Source organism: Folsomia candida, unplaced genomic scaffold (genome assembly GCF_002217175.1).
Source record: "Folsomia candida strain VU population unplaced genomic scaffold, ASM221717v1 Fcan01_Sc001, whole genome shotgun sequence".
In the NCBI taxonomy this organism is placed as follows: domain Eukaryota; kingdom Metazoa; phylum Arthropoda; class Collembola; order Entomobryomorpha; family Isotomidae; genus Folsomia; species Folsomia candida.
This window is the reverse complement of record NW_019091193.1, coordinates 22,400,504-22,420,797: the sequence shown is the minus strand read 5'-3', so window position 1 is coordinate 22,420,797 and position 20,294 is coordinate 22,400,504. Positions and strand designations below refer to the sequence as shown.

At 38.7% G+C, this 20,294-nt stretch overlaps 1 protein-coding gene across 2 annotated transcripts; it reads left to right on the top strand.

Moving 5' to 3' along the window:
- Positions 1-1,656: 1,656 nt before the first annotated feature.
- LOC110846514 (unconventional myosin-XV) lies at positions 1,657-19,796 on the top strand. Of its 2 annotated transcripts, none has more exons than XM_022093296.2 (48): positions 1,657-2,059; positions 4,048-4,310; positions 4,397-4,460; positions 4,556-4,633; positions 4,736-4,767; positions 4,873-5,009; positions 5,083-5,112; positions 5,209-5,227; positions 5,302-5,391; positions 5,473-5,600; positions 6,009-6,212; positions 6,297-6,344; positions 6,414-6,582; positions 6,666-6,827; positions 6,930-7,171; positions 7,282-7,493; positions 7,574-7,784; positions 7,863-7,972; positions 8,092-8,546; positions 8,640-8,857; positions 8,938-9,176; positions 9,301-9,459; positions 9,587-9,913; positions 10,003-10,501; positions 10,663-10,695; positions 10,770-11,216; positions 11,347-11,514; positions 11,607-12,061; positions 12,143-12,346; positions 12,519-13,138; positions 13,226-13,454; positions 13,551-13,660; positions 13,787-14,357; positions 16,164-16,397; positions 16,482-16,754; positions 16,841-17,044; positions 17,132-17,212; positions 17,286-17,441; positions 17,513-17,548; positions 17,628-17,720; positions 17,840-17,922; positions 18,002-18,111; positions 18,226-18,272; positions 18,351-18,419; positions 18,518-18,665; positions 18,762-18,838; positions 18,994-19,050; positions 19,129-19,796. In XM_022093296.2, exons 1-48 carry the CDS (start codon positions 2,042-2,044, stop codon positions 19,369-19,371), a joined length of 8,862 nt encoding a protein of 2,953 aa, XP_021948988.1. In that variant the 5' UTR covers positions 1,657-2,041; the 3' UTR covers positions 19,372-19,796. The 2 variants fall into 2 exon arrangements, with proteins under 2 accessions (XP_021948988.1, XP_035705417.1); XM_035849524.1 differs by lacking the exon at positions 1,657-2,059 and adding an exon at positions 3,427-3,924.
- The last annotated feature ends 498 nt before the right edge of the window (positions 19,797-20,294 follow it).

Genomic DNA, 20,294 nt, shown 5'->3' with positions numbered 1-20,294 from the left:
AGCGAACGGCTGCTAACCAAATCCATTCCGTTCAAATGAATTTCTAACAAGCTGACGACGACAATATTGCTTAGATTCTATTAAATACTAGTCATTCCGTCGTTCTTTCAACAATTAAAAATACTTTATAGTTGGCTGGTTGACATCACCATCTCACTCCGACCGAGGGCTTGACAGACTCGCCCTATGAAATGAGACGAGATGATGATGACCAAAAACTTAAAGCAACTGTACATGACTTGGGCAGAACAGAATACCAAATAACAATTCATTGTTACAACAATACTTGCATACGCCAAAGTCATTATGTTTTTAAACACATACAATGCATGCACAACACAACACAACACAATCTCATCGATGGAGTCCGCTGCGTCGTCATTTACCCGTTAAAAACACGACTGCAGGGTCTTGTAATAAGAAAGAAAAGAAATGCACAGTGAAATTTGTTGCTCATATTCTTCCCCGATATTTATTTGCATGAGGAGGTGAATGTGATGGTAAAAAACAAATCCAACCACGCCAAACCAATCTCTTCGTGGCACCACCGAATTTCTTGAGCAGGAGCCAAAAGAATGAGAAGGCATTGCAAAGTCCGGTCGGATTATTGCTACCTGGTTCGCATAATGGAAAGCATTTATGTATGTGTCTACTGTGCACATTCTTGCAACAGGCAGTAATAGAGAAAAGATGAAATAAATAAATTGGATCTACTTGATATTCTCAAGAAGAAAAACTGCTTATGCTCTTCCCTGACAAGATGCACGAGGTGTTTCTGCTCAGGTTCATCAGCATGATTTCCAAGCGGTCAACTGTCAGATGCATAATGTGCATAAGTTGAAAGAGACATGTAGTAGAAATTTCGAACACATGGTTAAAAGTTAACACTTGGTATTGTATTATCGAAAACGATTCTATTTAGAAAACTTTAGCAATTTGTGACTTTCCTTAGTAAATACTTAATAGCAAGAAATATGGAATCAAGATCAGGAAATCTCACCGTTCGCAGTGAGACTGAGATACGCACGATGGTAAAAGGTGAGAATGAGAAAAAGGGATTCATTTTATATACAAAGTAGTTGGACGAGGTGAGCATAATCGCCAAACCATCGTCGTCATCATCGGTTGTTTGAAAGAAGGGAGAAGAAAGGATAATATGCAAGTGGCAGGTATCAGGTAGTGATTGTTGTTGGTTGCTTGGTCGTTTCTGCCGTATAGGTGGGTGACTACTCTTTAAATTATTCTGCCCCAGGGGAGGATAGGAGGAGGAATGCAGACTTAACTGTTCACAGGTGTGCTCTCAAGGAACCTGTCTTCAATCAACTAGCACCGTACTACGAAGATTAACCTGGATGCATGATCCACAAATCATGTCCCCCACGAAATGTGGGGCCAATGTCGATGACAGAGGAAAATTTCTGCACAAAACCTGGACAAGCATTTGCATTTCATACAGATAAAAGTTCAAGTATGCATTTTTCCGGTACGAAATGCAAGACTCAGCAGCAGCGTTTCAGATCTTGGTCGTTTTGTTACATGGATGGGTAGCGAATACTCTTGACGTTTCGGCGTCACAAAATGCTTGCAATCTCTGTTTCTTCGGTTAAATGGACGTAACTTTACAATTTGAATAAAGGAGGACAACGAGTAGACTGAGACTTGGATTAACTTTAGAAAGGAGGACAACTCACCTCTCCTCATCTTGTACGTACACCACCTTAAAACTTATTGGATGTAATTGTTGTAACCATCTTTTAAAGAAATTCTCAACCATTTTTCAGTTTCATAAATTCTAAATAAAATGAGTAAAATGTGACTTGTCCTGTAACTTGTAAGAGAAAATAGTAAAAATGTGAGCAGTGTTTTGAAACTGTGTTGTTGTTTACAGTGCCATATGTCGTCGTCGTCTTTACAAATAATACTTGGAGACAATGACGATACAGTGTTAACCATACCAAAGAAATAATAAAATAAGCTTTTGAGATAAACAGTGTCCAAGAAGGGGGCGAGAAAGGGCCGACTTATTAATTGGAAAGCAAAAATGGAGACTTTTGAGCCGGTAATGAGAAAATGAGACGTTTTATAAGTAATTTTATAGTGCTTGCATATTATTACTATTTGTTGCAGTTATGAGTACGTAATTCGTACCTACTTACTAATGAATGACATTGCTTTTGTGTTGGTAATTAAATAATGGAAAGAAGATGCATTAAATTTAAAATAATAGTTATGTATGTACACAAGGTTAGGTATTTATGAGTACAACTAATGACTTATTAACAATAATTATTTTACGAGCTCATGCTCAACGTGAAAGCATGTTTTATCGGATATGTTGCAAAAGTCATCAAAAGTGATATAATACGCAGCACTGCTCGTATTCACAAGCTTTTGTTCATATACATACATACATATTTGCTGCAATAATCACTATTTTTCTTAATGCTGAACTATACAACAAAGCCCATCATATTCAGATAGACATTTCTTTCTAGATTAACAAACCGTGGAATAAAGTTCATCTTCAGGGAACTGAGATGAAAATGAACCGATTTTCAGCGAAACAGATTAACCTTAATTTTGACATGTTCATATATTGTGTGCCTGAACATATCACAAATATGTCCATTTGTCCATTTACTTGTTCTATGTGCATACTAATTTTTGCGGACGTTGGATAATTTTTTGTTTTCAATGTCCTTAAATTTTGCATCTGAAAATGTAAAGTGAAAAATCTGAGGAGATTTTCACCACGTGATGCACTAGCCCCCCACACTCCTTGCTGATGATGAGAGCAGTGATTAGCCCGTTGCAGTTGACAACTCAAGCGTTGTTGCCGTAAAATTGCCGAATAAGCACAAGGTTAGGCTAGGTTTGCTTGTGTACATGATATGTACGGTGGAAGTGCTATGAAATGAATGCGCTGAATAAAATAATGCATCAAAACCAAAAATTACTTATTTAACGCTTATAACCTTCTTAAGTGGAGTCCTACTAAAATCGGAGGGCTCGTATTGTTGTGCTTACTGCACTGCAAATAGATAAACCTTATTCAATGCCTTCAAAGACCCATCCATTCTTGATGTTTATTTATTTACAGTATTACGTACCTTAGCTCTGTAGGATAAAATTAATATCTGGGTTGCTGGCAGAGTGCAAGATCCTCTCGCTTCATGATTACACTTTTTTCTGGGTGTCAGTGTTTCCGTAAAAATGTTTTCTGTGCAATATGGTCCGTTTGTGCAAAAGTTAATTGTTCAGAACATATGGCGGATCTGATACATTTGATACCAAAGATTTCTAGAAGAAAGTGGAAATATTCCTACTGGTTTATAAATAGTTGACTTGACATAATCATCGTAAATTGAACATGTGATACTCGTTTAGCTGTGATTTACTAAAAAAAATTAGCTAGTGTTAGTTTGAGATATTTTTGGCAATATGGAATCCCACGGAATTTGCAAAATGTATCCCTCCCACATCCCAAAGCAACCTTCCGTACTTTTTGATCCAATAAGAAACGTGCTCGTGACCTCGGATACTTTTAACCAATTTTCTTCCCTGCCACTTTCCATCGCCATAAATAATTCAGTCCGACGGCTTCGACTGTCCAGGCAGTACAGTAAAAGGGTCTCTTCTGGAAATGATGTTCAGCAGCATAATAATAATGGCCAGCTCCAACAGATTCTATTCAGTTCGGAGCGAAAGAGAAGGAACACTGTGGACAATTCGAGTGTTGCATATTATCCACAATTTGAGAACATTGTTCAGAGAGATGCAACGTGTGGGGGTGCGAACAATAGCAGTGGGGCGAGTAAATCACGAAAAAGCACGGACAAACCAATGCGATCAATGTCGCTCTGTGTTAGAAAATGTCATCCTCAACACAGAGAAATTCCAAGGATCCCTGCCAAAGTCAAACACGTACTTACATGCACGCATTATATATCACAAGATTAGCATTATTCTTTTAAAATCCGTGTGAAATAATCAGAATAGAAGTTGGTTCAAATCATAGAAATGACTGGAAATGTTTGATGCTTTCAGGGTGACTTGGTCTGGTTTCTGGTGCCTGGGGGCGCGGGGAGTGGGACGGCGAAAACCGAGCCATCGCTATTCTACCCAGGACTGGTCACTGAATATCATGTGAAAGGAAACGTCGTGACGATAAAACCGGATCCCGTCGTCGTGGACAATGTAGAAATGAAGGAACAAACACATTTTGTTGTCGAGAACAATGGGACGTACGTGAGGAAGCGGAGCTTGGTGACCACGTCGCCCGGTTGTGTCATGGACATGATTACTATGAAGTGAGATTTGCGAGTTTTACATAAAGAAATAGTTTATTTGTAGTCACACAAAAGTAGGCGTCTAAAATATGTACTGAATTTTTTAGCGATCTAAGTGAACCTGCTCTACTATGGAATACACGACAGCGATATAAGAACGGAAATATTTATGTATGCAAATAAGCAAAAATCAATTGAACTTTGAACTATATTTAACACTAACGTAATTAGAAATTTAATTTCTGATGAATATTTGCATTGGATAGACTTATGTTGGATCTATGCTCATATCCGTGAATCCATACACAACACACAACATTTATGGACTTCCGGTTGTGAAAAAGGTAAGTAATTGCTTATTTTAATCAGAAATGAGCAACAAAATTGACTAATTATAATTCTACAACTCTCGCAATCCCCTTATTTTGGAAATTTGTTCATTGTAGTATGAAGGCCGAGTATTAGGAGATTTGCCACCGTAAGAATAGTCTACATTTTATATCAACTTCATATGTACATAGATAATTAGCAAATGGATATGATTATTTTTGCAATAATATTTTTAATTTGTATGTTCTTCCAGCCACTTATTCGCTTTAGCCTCGGCATCATACACAAGAATGTGCAAAGACCGTGAACCTCAAGTCGTCATAATTTCGGGAGAATCTGGTTCCGGAAAAACCGAGTGCACAAAGCTCATTCTGGGATATTTAGCTTTAGGTAAAATCACGTCAATTATCATTAATACGTTTGGCCAACATATAATTCTAATCCTTTGTCGTTTATTGTTTAGTTAATAAATCCCCATCCAACCTTATCACAGGTAAATAGAATTTCCCAATTTATACTTATTTCTTACATCTCAATTTCTGATCCGTTCTCCGAAATTATATATTTATTACATTTTATAAAATTACAGAGCAAATTTTGGAAGCGAGGTACATAAGTTCATTAAGAGATTCTCCACCATTAATCATGCCAACACTATATAATAAAACATTTATTCAATCAGCCCACTTTTGGAATCATTTGGGAACGCCAAGACAAAATTGAATGACAACTCGAGTAGATTTGGCAAATATCTGCAAGTATTCTTTGATGAGTAAGTCGTAATAGTGAGATAGTTTGAATTGAGAAATCTTCTAACAGAATTTTAAAATATTTTAAAATTGTATTATTACAGATCCACAGACACCAGCATAATTACTGGGTGTCGGGTTACTGAATATTTGTTGGAAAAATCTCGAATCGTCACTCAAAACACGTGCGAAAGAAATTATCACGTATTTTATGAACTCCTGGAAGGATTGGGTAAAGCTTTTTTTGAATACTAATCAGTTTATTATAGTAAAATACAGCCTAAAGTGTAGATCTAACTAATCTAAATCTAAACTAAACCTGGATCTGCGATATACTTGCACCTTAATTTCAAAATCTAACTACTTTCATCCAATTTCAAAAACCAGTGTGGGTCACTCAATTAGGACTCTGGCGAAAATAATTTTGAATTTGACTTTCAAATTCTAAGAATGCTATTTAAATACAACCTGATTTTTTACTTCAACTGATGCGCAACCATTTTTTTTGAATGAGCGGAGATGCTTCCGATGGAAAAAATCCTATGCATTCGACTTATTTCTGCAACAGTGCTTGCCTTCCTAGTTTCCAGATTTCATTTGAACTAAATAAATAAATGGTTAATAATTTACTTGATTTCAGAAAAAGAGCAGAAGGAAAAATATGGTCTACTGTCAGCGGACAAGTATTTCTATTTGAACCAAGGGTCCACACCTAACGCTGAAAATCCATTAGCAATTCCAGGCAAAAACGATGCCAATGATTTTCAAGCCCTAGTTAGTGCAATGCAAATTTTGGGATTTTCAAGCCCTGAAATTGATTGTGTTTTCCGTGTTCTGGCTTCTGGTACGTTCTTTAAATAAAACGAGAGCTCTTATATTTTTTCGACTTTTGAGTTTGCTGAAAAAATTGTTAATTTTTTTAAACTAGTGTTACACTTGGGAAACGTATATTTCCATCGAAAAGCTCTGAAACAAGGTACGAAATGGTATAACAAGTAAATTGACGCTCAGAATTATTAACGTGTATGATATATTATGTTTCAAGGGATGGAAGGAGTTGAAATTGGGTCAGATGCAGAAATTCAATGGATTGCTCATTTGCTCGAAGTGAGTCCGGATGGTCTGCGCAAAGTGCTAACAAGTCGTACGACAGAAACACCTCGTGGTGAAAAAATGACGACGCCATTGACCATTGATCAGAGTTTGGACTGCAGGTACATAGATAATACAGAACGTTTCCACATTACCTCCAGTGTAAAATCTCGTTTTGTAAAACTAAATCACAAATTTTTTCCAGGGACGCCATTGCCAAAATATTATACAGCAATTTGTTCACTTGGCTAGTTCAAAGGGTCAACAGAATTGTGCATAACGGGAACAACAATGGGGGCTCCTCCATGACGTTGGAGAAGCAGAGAAAACCCCAGCGGACCTGTATCAATATTTTGGATATTTTTGGGTACGCCTATATTCCTATTTTACTCGGGCATACGTTTCTACTGTACAAGGAGAAACTTACTTAGAAATTTGACTAAATAAAATATTATTTACAATATTTTAGGTTTGAAAATTTTAAGGACAACAGTTTCGAACAACTTTGCATAAACTATGCAAACGAATCCATCCATCATTTCTTGATCCGACACGTTTTTAAGCTGGAGCAAGCCGAGTACGCCAAAGAGAAAATAGATTGGATAAATATCGAGTTTGAGGATAATATGCCAATCATTTCGCTGCTCATTAAGAAACCTGTAGGCATTCTTCATCTCCTTGATGACGAGTCCAACTTCCCAAAAGGAACAGGTTAGAATTACAAATGTTCATTCATCACCCATTAGTCTCAAGTGACTATACATAATTGTCACTAGTTTTCCTTTAAAAAAAATCTGAGTCAATGTCACTTTTTATTACAGATTCGTCGTTTTTGGAAAAGTGTCATTATAACCACATCAATGAAAATTACTTGAGACAAAGAATGAGCTCAAAAGAATTTGGGATTAAACATTATGCGGGCAATGTGTGGTATAACACGGAAGGATTTCTAGAAAAGAACAGAGGAGATTTTGCATCCAGTTCACAGCAAGATTTTGCTCTTAGGAAATTATTATGCTCTTCAAAAGAGAAGGTACATGTGTAATTCTTACTTTGCGTGATTTAAGCGTCTATAATAACACAATTTGTTTTGCTTCTGATTAATTTGCACAGATCTTAGCAAGAATGTTCATCCTCGGCACCCAGACAGACCATCAACACCCATCTTCGTCAAACTCACCAGGGGGAGGTCAGCTGTCGCCGGCTAATCAAGGTCACGGCCACCACCGACGAGGTGGTCCCCGCTCGCGACACCATCAAAATCAGCAACAAGCCAACAATCAGAATTCAAACGTACGCCTCTTTGTGACCATGAAACCACGAGGTATGTCAAAAATAATTAGTCACATTACAGCCAATATACCTTATGACTAATATTCCAATATTTAAAAACCCAAACCAGCCCCCACAGTCTCGGCCCGGTTCACTTCCTCTCTAAACTCCCTGCTCGAATCCATGTCGCGTTGTTCGCCATGGTTTATTCGCTGTATCAAACCCAACAATGAAAAGAAGGTAATGCGGTAGTCTCGATGTTTGTTATGCACTAAAATAACGCACTCTCATCAGATTATGTGGGTGAAAAATTAAAAGAATGTGAACAACAAGACATTGATTTGTGCATTATCTTGCAGCCAAATTTATTTGACACTGCGCTGGTTCTGGATCAACTTCGCTACTCTGGAATCCTCGAAACAATCAAAATAAGAAAATTGGGCTACCCAATTCGATATAGTTTTAATAATTTTGTCTATCGCTACAAGTGCATCGTTCCCCATCCAGCAGCTTCCGGAAACCATCAGCAGTCTACACGGGACTTGACCAGGTTAATACTCACCAGTTCATACTCTCAACAAGTGAATAGCAGTGGGAGCAGCAGCGGTGCTTCTGCTCATGGCGGAGACGATTTCCAAATTGGTAGCAGTAAAGTATTCCTCAGAGAAGTGCTAGAGCAGCGGCTAGAAAAAGCGAGGTATGATTTGCTCAACAAGGCTGCCAAAGTGATCCAAGCTTCAGTTCGGGGGCACGTCCAGCATAAAAAATTCCTCAGTCAAAGGAGGTCAGCCATACGTATTCAGTCGTACTACCGGTAAGTTGTGTATATAAGTTGTAGATCATGCACAAGCTCCTCGAAATGGGTATATACAAGTAATAATTCATAATCTGGACATTTCTAAAATAGGATGTACACTGCACGTCGTGATTTTGTCCGAGTAAAACAGGGTATCACCCGACTTCAAGCGACTATCAAAATGCGCCGAGATCAAAAGCGGTATCAAGCAGTGAGAGATGAAATCGTTAAAAGAAACCAAAAGCGAAAACTTATTGAAACGGCAGAAAAGACTGCTGCCAAAAATCAGACATGCAATTACGGACTAACTGGTGTAAATCATTTAGAAGGTACATCCTCACTTATTTATTTTTCAACACTAATTGTAAGCTTGGAATACTAATCGTGTGAATAATTTTTACGTGTAAAGTTCCAGCAGAGTTAGCTTTTATACTGAGCCGATTAGACGGAGGACTTTCTTCTTCTTCTTCGGGCCTGGAAAAATCACCCCGAGCTGGAATTCACAGCAATTTTAGAAAAATTCAGCAAAGCAATGACATTTCCTCTCCAAGTTGGGCCTCACTGGTCGACAATTTTGGGAGTAAACCCTCCGCGTATAAACTTGCATTTCAAAAAGGTGGTCAAGAGCAATTGAAGATGCGTCGCGAGGTAATATGCTGAACAAAACATTATGATTTAACTCCATGTATGTATTAGCATTCGATATGGGGCTGCATTATCCGCTTGGTTAAATTTGACGCCTAATTTAAAACTACTCGAATTACTTTTCCAGCCAATTGTGTCACCATTTTTGAAAACCAGCCCCAAAGAAGAAGCTCTCATTATTTTCAAGCTGATTCTTCGCTACATGAATGACTCAAGCTTGGGTTCTCCATCAGGTAGGGAGAGAGAATTACTCCTGCAAAACTACATTGTGAACAAAGGCATCAAGGCAAGTTAATTTTTTTACCCTACGTATGTACATATTTTTATATATGTAAACGTACTGGAGTAGTAGAACAAGACTACAAATATGTAAACTGAATACTAAATTTCCTGGCCTTCTTTTGCCTATTTAGAACGAGTTAATTCGTGACGAGATCCTCATCCAAATTTTAAATCAAACAAGGCAAAATCCCAATCGGATGAATTGTGAGAGGGGGTGGTTACTCTTGGCATCATGTTTGTCATCATTTCAACCGAGGGACGAAAACTTATTAGCGTATTTGATAACCCACTTTTCCGAGCTGAAAGAAGGAGACGAGTTGGTGGAAAAGAGCTACAAAGTCATTTGCCAATTAAAAACGTTGCAAATGGCAGAAGAAGGGAAGCGTGGAAGGGTTCGAGTGATGCCACCATTTGGACAGATGGAATTGAGAACCATTGACAGAAAACAGCATGGGCAGGTAATTCGATAGAATATTTATAATTGTGATAATTTCTATTTAAACGGATTCGTAATTAGCACTAACGCATGATTTATTTTCTATTATAGGTATTTGTAGAAATTGACGGAATAAATGAACGCATCGAGAGCTGGACGCAAATTGGGGAAGTCGCTGGTCGTGTAGGCTCTAAAAAGTTTGGGAAATTTGGAAAAAACTACAACTATGAAGGGTTACCATTTTGGACGCTGGACTTTTTGGGATCAGATGATCAAGTCGAGGACGATAGCGTTCAAAGTGCCGAGAACAATAGCTGGGAACTAGATTCCAACGCCTTCATCTTTGACACCAATTTTGAGTCTGTCGACTATTCTCAATTTGGAAAGGTTTTTGGATCCGACCTTCAAACTCAACCAATGCCCACCTCACTGACCCTACTTTTTGTGAAAATGATGTATGCTTCCCACTCACCCCCGCAGAAGCAGCGACAGCAACAACATATTCCAATGCATAAAGTAAAACCAATGGAAAATTTAAACAAAATTGCAGCTCTGAGCAGTAAATCTAGACTGAACGAGAGATACTTTAAGGCAGAGAGCTCAATGCCTGGTACGAATTAACACCGCATTGTATTAACATCATTGTATTATATTATTGAGTAATAGATTTTTATATTATACCGAAAATACATATTTTGAAAAATATACTATATTTTCGGTCGCCTGCAATAAAGATAAATGATTAATTTCTTTTGTTTGAAAAATTACCAGGTCCACCCAATAATACACGGACAAAATCTCTTGGTACGCGAATGACTTCTGCATAATTACAAAATGCCTGTTAGTGTTAACTCTGTATTCCTATTATTCCTTTATAGATAACTTGCTTGATGATCCCGTGGAGCTTTCTAAAGCGGCTCTGCAAAGGAAAAAGATGTTGGGTTTATCAGACTCCAAGCTGAACCAAAGATACAACTCGTCGATTGAAAATTTGGGTCAACTGCCGTCACGAAGGAAGAATTCCGAAAACTATTTTGAAGAGTTTGAAGAGGAAGAGATGGAAGCCGTAGACTTCAATTCTGAAGACGACGATGACGACGACGATGATGAAGACTATGAACCTGAACTAGTAGCAGCTACGACAAACAATAATGGGCCAAATATGGGAGGAGGCAAGCACAATTTGTCAGTCCTACCAAATGGAAATGGTAGTCGGACAGGACCTCCACGCTATATTAAAGCTATATCGGGCTCCAGTAAGAAAGCACCATCTTCGGTGGGATCCAAAAATTTTGGCTACTACGGGAAATCCAGTGCAATGTCAGGTAATTACATTGCGATTTAATCAATCTCTTGAACAAAATGCATGGACTCTAGTCGTGAGAGTCGTGAGAATATTTATGAAGGACAAAATCTGAACATTGCCATTTTTTCTGTAATTTGTGACACATTTAGATACGAGTGAAGCCCCATCATTGGCCAGCCATGTTCGTCGGGTCAGAGTTCCTAGCCAAGCTAGCGATGTTGACCAATTTCTGGATGACTTGTTCAGCCCCGTTCTCGAGGGAAGTAACATGCTGGACGATTTGAGCGACGTTCGAAGTTTGGTTAGCAATTTGAAAGGTAAAATAATAATTCAGTCAAAGTGATTAATAAGAAAGTGCGATAATTATTGAAAAACCATTTATTTGTAATGCTTATTTCTTTATGGTCAGGTGGTGGTGGCGTTTTTGATGAGCACCCAAGTTCTAGTTCAAACCTCAACAACAAGAAACCTGGACTAAATAAGCCGGCAAACCCCACAGATTTTATTCAGTCAGCCATGGAACAAAATATTCAAATTCAACAGCAACTTATTGAACAAAATCAAGCGTTGCAAGAACTCCTCCGGCGGAGTTCGGTCGAGAAACTTTCAGATGGTGGTGCTCCAATGAACGGAAAAATCAATGGGGCTAAAATTGGGAGTGGAAATATTCCAATCCCGCCACCCCTCCCACCAACCTTACTCGGCGAGCTGAACGGACACCATCCATTCATGGACCACTATGGTCGAGCAAAAACGGTCCGTATTGGCAAATGGCGTTGGCCTCCTATTGTGAATGAAGCAGGTGGTGACGACGATTTCAATGAGTTTAAAGCCAGGTTGGAGGAAAAAAGGAAACTCGACCAGGTAATTAACTAGTTAATGTAATCAAAAATACATTAAATTTGTACCATAATTTATTTTCATGTCGATTAATAATTCTTCCAGGACGAAGATATGCACAACAATGATGACGATGATGATTGGTTGCAAAATCAACCTCCAAAACTGCGCAATGGATTAGGACACCATCACCAAAGGGATCACGTCCCACCCACAAAGAAGCACTCTGCTCCATCCCTCGGTGCAGCTAATAATTCAATCAATCCCACTCCGATTCGCAACCCTTTTAGCGACATGGTTGTCGGCAAGGTATGTTCAATTTTTGTTGTTGTCGGGACTTGTCAATTGACCAAATAATTCTCGAGCAGAGTTGCGTGTTAGAAATAAGACTTTTTGTAGTTGAGATTGGTTGGATAGATTATACCATTATTTAAAAATATGTTGGCGTCTGTAGACTAATTCGTTTTTTTTCATTTTCAAGCTAAAACTGAGTCATGAGATGCGAGCCAAGCTGGAACAAGTGACAAGTCTTCGTGTGGCAAATGGTGGAGCGCAAAAGAAAAGCGCAGGACCCAATCTGTTTGAAACTCAAGTGGATTCTCATCATCAGCCCAAAAAATTGGATGAAAATAGGCGAAATGTGCTTCAGGAAAAACTTATGGGAAGTAGCAGCAACAACAACAACCATCATCATCACCACCACCATCACCATTCAAACGGGGTCAATACTCGTGTCCACCAAGCACAGTTACACCCACCACCCCCGCCACCCATGCCAATCACACAGGGAAAGCATTCCGAACTTCATGTCCACACTGAAATGACGCTCACCATGGACGAGAATTACGATACTTTGAGCCAAGTTTATAACCAAGTGACCTCTCCAAAAGCTGAAGGAAAGGGTGGTAACATTATGCCAGCAGCATCTAAAGGATTTGACCATCATCATCAAGTTATACGTGGTCGTGATCGGGATGAGAGAATCATTGAACCACCAGATTATTCTGACGAATATTCAGACTATGAGCCATCCACATTAAAAAAGAAACTGAAATTGCACTCCACCAGGTTTCAGAATTCCTACGGTTATATGATCAAGAGGTTCGTACCTACTCGTTGAAGTGGCGCCTTTAAAATATTTATTGATGGATATATTTATACATGAATTGTAAATTAATTTTTCTCAAGGTTTCGGTTGAGGAAGGACTTGGTGACAGAAGAAGAGCTTAAAGATCACGAACTCGTCGACTTTCTTAGAGAACAGATTCTAAGGGATTTGAGAACTAAAAGCCCCAGAATAATGGAGGCCGAGAGACGAAGTTGTGCCAACATAATGGAGGGTGGGAGTGCCAACATTATCACCATTGCGAGGAGTTGGTCGCTCTACTTTTGGAGATTTTTTAAAGTGGAACAACAGGTGAGTTATTTTTTCGTTCGACAAATAAAAATGCAAAATACATATGTACATGTCTGCATAACTATGTAAAATAAATAATTCGCATGCTTTATGTAGATTGTGGGAAGTCGCACTGAGGACACTGTACGATATGTTGCAGTCAACGACAAAGGACTCAAACTTGTTGGATTAAGACAGAGCAAGCTCCATGTTTTTGAGTTTTACAGGTAAATGTTTGCACATGCCAGCACCGCAGCATCTCATGCATCTCCACATCATCGATTCAGCCCACTCTAATGCTGAGTAAGGATTGTAGAAAGTATTCGATACGATTATTGTCGTTATTATTTCAGCTGGTCCAAAATCGTTTCCGTCCTTGCATCCAAACGTCCCTCCACTACCACGACAGATGTGATAACAGTCACACTTGGAAACGGTCAGAAGCTATGCCTTCACTGTGACTGTGCCGTGAATCTCCAACGAACGTGTGACACATTTTTCATGAATGATGCCAAATCCTCGAAACGAGGCAGCAACGATGCCACAATTATGCCAGGACAAGACAGAGATCAAACAAGTGGCAGCAACAATAACAACAACATGAACCACCATCGAGGTCATCTGCCCCCAAATCATGCCCATGGTCACATCAACATGATGAAGTCCGCCACGAGTTCAATGATGAATATGAACAACTCGTCCCGGGCAATGAGTATGGGGATGACGCATCACCAAATTCAGTCGTCGGGGGGTGGTTCCTTCGGGGATGAGATGGACTCTACAATTGGCCTCGAGTTTTCAGATGATTTGGATGGAGGACAAAGTCACACCCATTTTTCGAGAAAGGTGGCTGCCAGCTATTACGATCAACATCATCAGCATCACATGGGTGTGGATGAGGACGATCACATGATGGACTTCCAGGTGAAATATGGAACTTTAATTGAAACCAAAAATTTTGTATCAGCAAGAGCAACTTTCTTAGTTGTAATGCTATAAAAATAGATGATAAATTTTGATATCTTGAGGATTCTCAAGTAGATTAGGAAAGCCTCAAGTTGTTCGCAATCTATAATCATGCCCATGAATCCATTCATCCACTGCCCACACTATATCATCCCATTGTTTAAGTGTCTGTCTTAAAAATTACAAACCAGATCAGTTTTCTCTTCAAAGCAGTTAACGAACAATGCAGTGAGGGCAAATCGTCTATGTCCATTGTTTTGTTAAGTTCCTTCGTATTATAAGTGCATATGTTTGCCTCGTACTTCACTGTAGACCATCGGCCAAGTAATGTGATATGATATGATAAACATCTTGGTTATCATTATCATTTCAAAAATTATTACATAAAATTGCCTACAAAAGTTGTTGAAATGCAAGCATTAATGTATGTAGGAAGCGAGAAAGAAAACAGATTTGTATTTAAACTTGTAGTTAAATCAGTCAAAATTTCCTTTAAAATGAGCGTATTTGAATTTGAGCAAGTTCTTGTGTAGCTGTTTGTTGGCGTTAAGCCTGGTTTATGTTTGTGAATGGATGAGTGACCACTGCCACCACCTTCCCCCGATGGTTACCACACCAAGGAAGAAACGGCCACTGACTGCTTTAATACTGCGTTCAATGGGTCTCTCTTTTGTCTTTAAAACTTAACCTCGCAATGCCATATAACACACAACATGTTTATGTTCACCACGCACCAACCAAACAACAACCGTGATAAAATAGAACACGCTCTACTTCACGCATAAAAACGTACATGCATTAAGAGCAAGAAGGCAATAAGTACACAAATCAGAATGAAATGATAAGATTTTATTGGGCACTCTCACTTTTGGTGAAAAAGTGTGATCAAACTAATTTGTAGAAACAAATGACTCTTTGTTCTTGTTACTAAAGTTGGTGATTTTATTTTTTGGGGGATTTTACGGAATATCATAAAAATGCCTACAAGCCTCAAAAAACGGGAGGAACCTGTTTCTGTTCCATCCACGTGTCCTCGTGTTAGCGTTTGTGTTCAGACTGATCTCTTGGAAATTTTGAATAACACAAAAGTTCAGGATTCTGCCTCAAATAATAATAGTGACAAAAGTACACCTGCTGGTTCCACTTTAAATTCGAATTGTAATCCAGCGTCTTCCAAACTGCCCCCAAGTTCATTGGCGTCATCGAGAAACGCGACGTTGAAAACGGATGAGAAGCAAAAGTCGCTTCGATGTTCTCTGAAGCAGTGGCACAAAGACATTGTGAGCTCGTGCTCCAACTCCAAGTTCAATTTTCGAACACCGCTCCTCTCCCTCTACTTGCAGAACGTTGTGGGGAGGAAGCGGTCGGAAGGGGTGGAAAGCACCGATTCGGTTAGAGCCCTTCGTTACATCCACCAGAACAGCAGTTTCGTGAGTGTGGATAGCACTGGTGTTAGTGGCAGCGTCGGAGGGGGTGTGAGCAGGGTGGATTCATTCGTCAGGGATTCCAGTAGGTTTGTCCATGTCGGGGAAGGCGAAGGGCTCGAGGTGGACAATGCAGACTTTAACAATAATAATTGTAGTAACACTGGAATAATTGAGAGCAACAGAAATGAAAGTTGTAATAATAATACCAATAACAAGGTATTTATATAAAATGTCTAAGACATGCAACTATATACCCAACTCTATAATTAGTAGTCTCACTGCGATTATTACAAAAATTATGAAGTATGCTAACGAATTTTAAATATTTTTGTTTCAGTCCACACAAAACTATGGCATGGGGAAGGTTTCCGGAGGAGGGACGGGGTACGGTCGGGGGGAACAAGCTCCGAGCGGAGGGGAGCCCTCACCACCCTTGATGACGGCGTCGGAGGAGGAGGAAAGGGAGAGCAGGCTGCTCATGGGGGCGCAGTTCGAAAACGACGGGAAACATTCGCTTCTCCAATTTGCGCTCAAGTACTTTAGGCAAAAGGACAAGTTCCAGCATGTTGGGGTGAGTATATATATAGTTGTGCAGCGATTAAAATGTCCAACTTTTTAGTTGTTTTTAGAGGTACTAAAGTTTGAAATTGATTAGTCCGAGAAGGATGTTGGACAAGGGTGTTGGACATGGAGGGAGCAGGTCTCTTGCGTCAAGTACAGTCCGAAAATGATACAGCAGAGTCTTTTGCCTCTCCCATCGGAACAAATGAACAAGTTGGCGTTGGAATGCTTCGCATCGATATTAAAATATATGGGGGATTTCCCTGAGCAGTCGCAAGCTAAAGATAAGAAGCATAAAAATAACAATGATAGTCCTCCCCCTGCACCGCTGCTTACGGAGGTTGAAGCTGTTTACACGCTCCTCAGGGTAAGAAAATTCTAGATTACTGAATTGAAATATGCTGAGATTTTATAATTTTATTAAATCCATCGTATTTTATTTAATTTTTGTAGAATTGTCACATGGCCTCAACTAACCCACACATTAGCTCATCCCCATCTGGTTCTTCCCCTGATTCGGGTTCACATCCGCAAATGATGGGTCGTCCACCTATTCTTGGTCTGGCGGATGAAGTTTATTGCCAAATCATGAAACAAACAACGAACAATACGAATCAAAAATCTGCTCAGCGAGCTTGGCGTCTTGGCGTTATTTTGGTATATGGCTGACTGTATTTTTGTATTAGAGTTTTGTAAAAAAAAATGAGTGTACGTTGAAGCATACATGTTTGTTTTTTATTAAAGTCTGCCTACTTCACCTGTTCTGACACTCTTCGACCCTACCTCTTTAAATACTTGGAAACCAATGCTTACGACAAACGGAGGGTATGTTTAAGACACAACCAAGCATTAGGACCTGATGGAATAGAAGAAACTAACTAATACTATTTAATTTAAGGCGTTTCACGGGACAGCATTGGTCACACTGCAAAATCTGAGAAAGACTTTTAAATATGGAGGACGACGAAATGTGCCAAGTGTGGAGGAAATTACTGCAATCACTGCTGGGAGAAATGCAAAGCGACAAATTTTCAGACTTCCGGGCGGAGCACAGGTTAGCTGTTGGCCTCATTGGTCTAAAATAAAATAACTACAAGAGTCAATGGTTCGTGTTTATAATTACAGAGAGTAGTGAACGTAAAGGCTACAACCGTTGTACAGGTAGGTACACACAATTTTTAACATGCTTGTAGAATTTCAAGAGATGGATTTTACTTTATTTTCTTGTTACCATTTGAAGGATGTTTTAGAGGAGCTTTGCGCAACTTGTCTTCACATGGAAGGCTCATCTCTAGAGGAGAGAGGAGAATGGTCCGTGTACTGCATAGTAGAGGTAAAAATGTTTTTAAAATTTTTTGGAATGTTTCTTGTTGTATGATTGTGCGAATATGTAATAAAGATAAATAGATAGAGACAACATGCAAAGAGATAACTAGTAATTTTATTTTGCAGGGTGACACAACGATGCCACTTCAAAGGGAAGAATATTTACTCGATGTGTCGACAGAGTTGCAAAAGAATGCTCAAGTTTACTAGTAAGTGATAGGGGAAAATATGAAATAGTCAAAACAGTGTAATTTTAAGCTAACAAATCTTTATAAACGTTTATCTTAGCCTTATCTTTTGCCGGTCAGTGTGGTTCTTTCCCTTAAGATTGGACGCTCCAAATAATGACACATACATTGACCTCATCTTCAACCAGATTGCACCCGACTACCTCGAAGGTAAGCAGTAGTAAGCACCACTACTGATTTAAATAATATTCAAAAGTAGCGTCTTCTGCTGAAATCACCCAGATTTTAGAAAATAATTTTATCTGAAAAAACATTATTTTAAAGGGCTCTTACTCACCATGCCGGGTCAAGCGTTGAATCAGTCACTTGTGGTAAGTATATTTGGCCAGTGATCCATCAAAAGTTTTCTATATACGCGTATACATCACCTCCCTTCTTGTTGTATTTAGTACGACATTGCCAGAATTGCAGCCCTGCTACATCGATCTGCCGACTTGAGAACTCCACCCACTTTAAAGGTAATGATATGTTTATTTACGTTTATTTACAATCATCATCTTCCAAAGCGATGCAGTACACAGACCGTGTTTTTCAATTTTTTACTACTTATATTTAGGAATGCAAATATCTGTTGCCAAAACCTGCCTTGGCCGCAAGAGATATGAGACCAAATCAGTGGGTCAGTTTGGTGAACAAGTATTGGGCAGAAGAGAAAATGGGAGACGACCTCATGCGACCAATCCAAGCCAAAGCCATAGTTTTAGGTAAGATAAATCTTAATAAATTGTCAACCAGAATCCGTAGGATAAGCACATGCACAAGAATTTTAACTTAAGAAATAATAAATATTTCTACTGTAGATATTCTTCAAAAGTGGGACCTTTTCGGCTCCAGCTTCTTTTCTGTCAAAAGAATGGCGGATCCCAGTCCTCCCGAGGTAACATCATTCAATTTTCGACTAAATAATTTGTCTGATATTTTAAAAGTTTAGTGCTTAATTAGAGTGATATGGGATGGCGCTTCTGCTATTCAAGAAGTGGTTTATTTCAAAGTTTGCTACAGATTAATTAATGCATGCGTTTCTTTATTTAGGAGTATATTCTAGCCCTGAACAAAAATGGAGTTCACTTTCTCGACATTATTACTCACGTAAGGCTTTTTTAAACATTTTACAATTTAAAGTATTTGTAATTTCAATTGTAAGTTGTTTGCATTGTTGTTTAACAGGAGACTTTGAACTGGTGGAGCTACAACGAAATCCTATCTACTCGGAAAGTAAAGAATGAGGACTCGCTTTTATACCTCGACCTTAAGGTTGGAAACCTAATGCAACAAAGGATTACTCGTTTGCAAACAGAGCACGCTCACGAGATTAGTCGGCTAATTAGACAATACATCCATATTCAGAAGTATGCAAATGTTAACAACAATACAAATACTTCACAAAATTCCCCAATGTCTGCTAAATGAAGTTGAAAATGCAAGTTCTTAAATCGACATATGAAATTTATTATATTATCCTAATTAAAGTATATTAATACATTAAACTAGACTATCTATTTTACTATAACTTTGCAATGAATGTGCATACATTGGATCACTATGCACCTTCACTGCAATAAACTCGAACCGTGCAATATATACGTATACAGGACTAAAGAAATATTTACATGTAACGAAAACTACATACATATTAGATACACTTTCACATTGTTTTTATAGGTCTGCAAAGTATCTAGTTGTAATTATCGGTATACAACTGACTGCTGTGATGCAGACATTATTTATATAATTTTATACACACGACTAAATGGAATTATTATATAATTTTTTATATGTTTTTGATGATATAGCGAGAATTTTAATACAATATAATTTACGTTTAAAAACACATTAAATTGTACAACCTTCGCATTATTTCGTCCTCGGACATTTGGCATCCCATATAAAAGTGATATTAGGAGTGTGCATATTCACTATTTTATAACACTGCGCCGAGTATTGGTCCGGTGTTCGAATTTGCACATAATACTGTGTCCCGTAATCGGTGGCTTCGATGAAAATAGAACCATTGATGGGAAAGGTGACGCTAAAAATTGTAGTAATTAACTCTACTGCAGTTAAGGTTCTTTTACATTAAATGAGGTAATAAAAACCTTATTGCATCCTTTTTGTTGAGGGTCGTGTCGAAATGGATTTCGCTGGGGTGACCATTCGGCATGGGGTTGCCAAACCAAATATGTCCTCTAGCTTTGGTCACAGCATTCGTCACGGCGCTAAAAGTATACAAACGAACTTTGTTTTTTAATCCAGGCATCGTGGTTTGATTGATATTCGACTCGCACCTTGTTCTCCAACTATACATTGATCATTCATTCATGAAGTTTAGATTT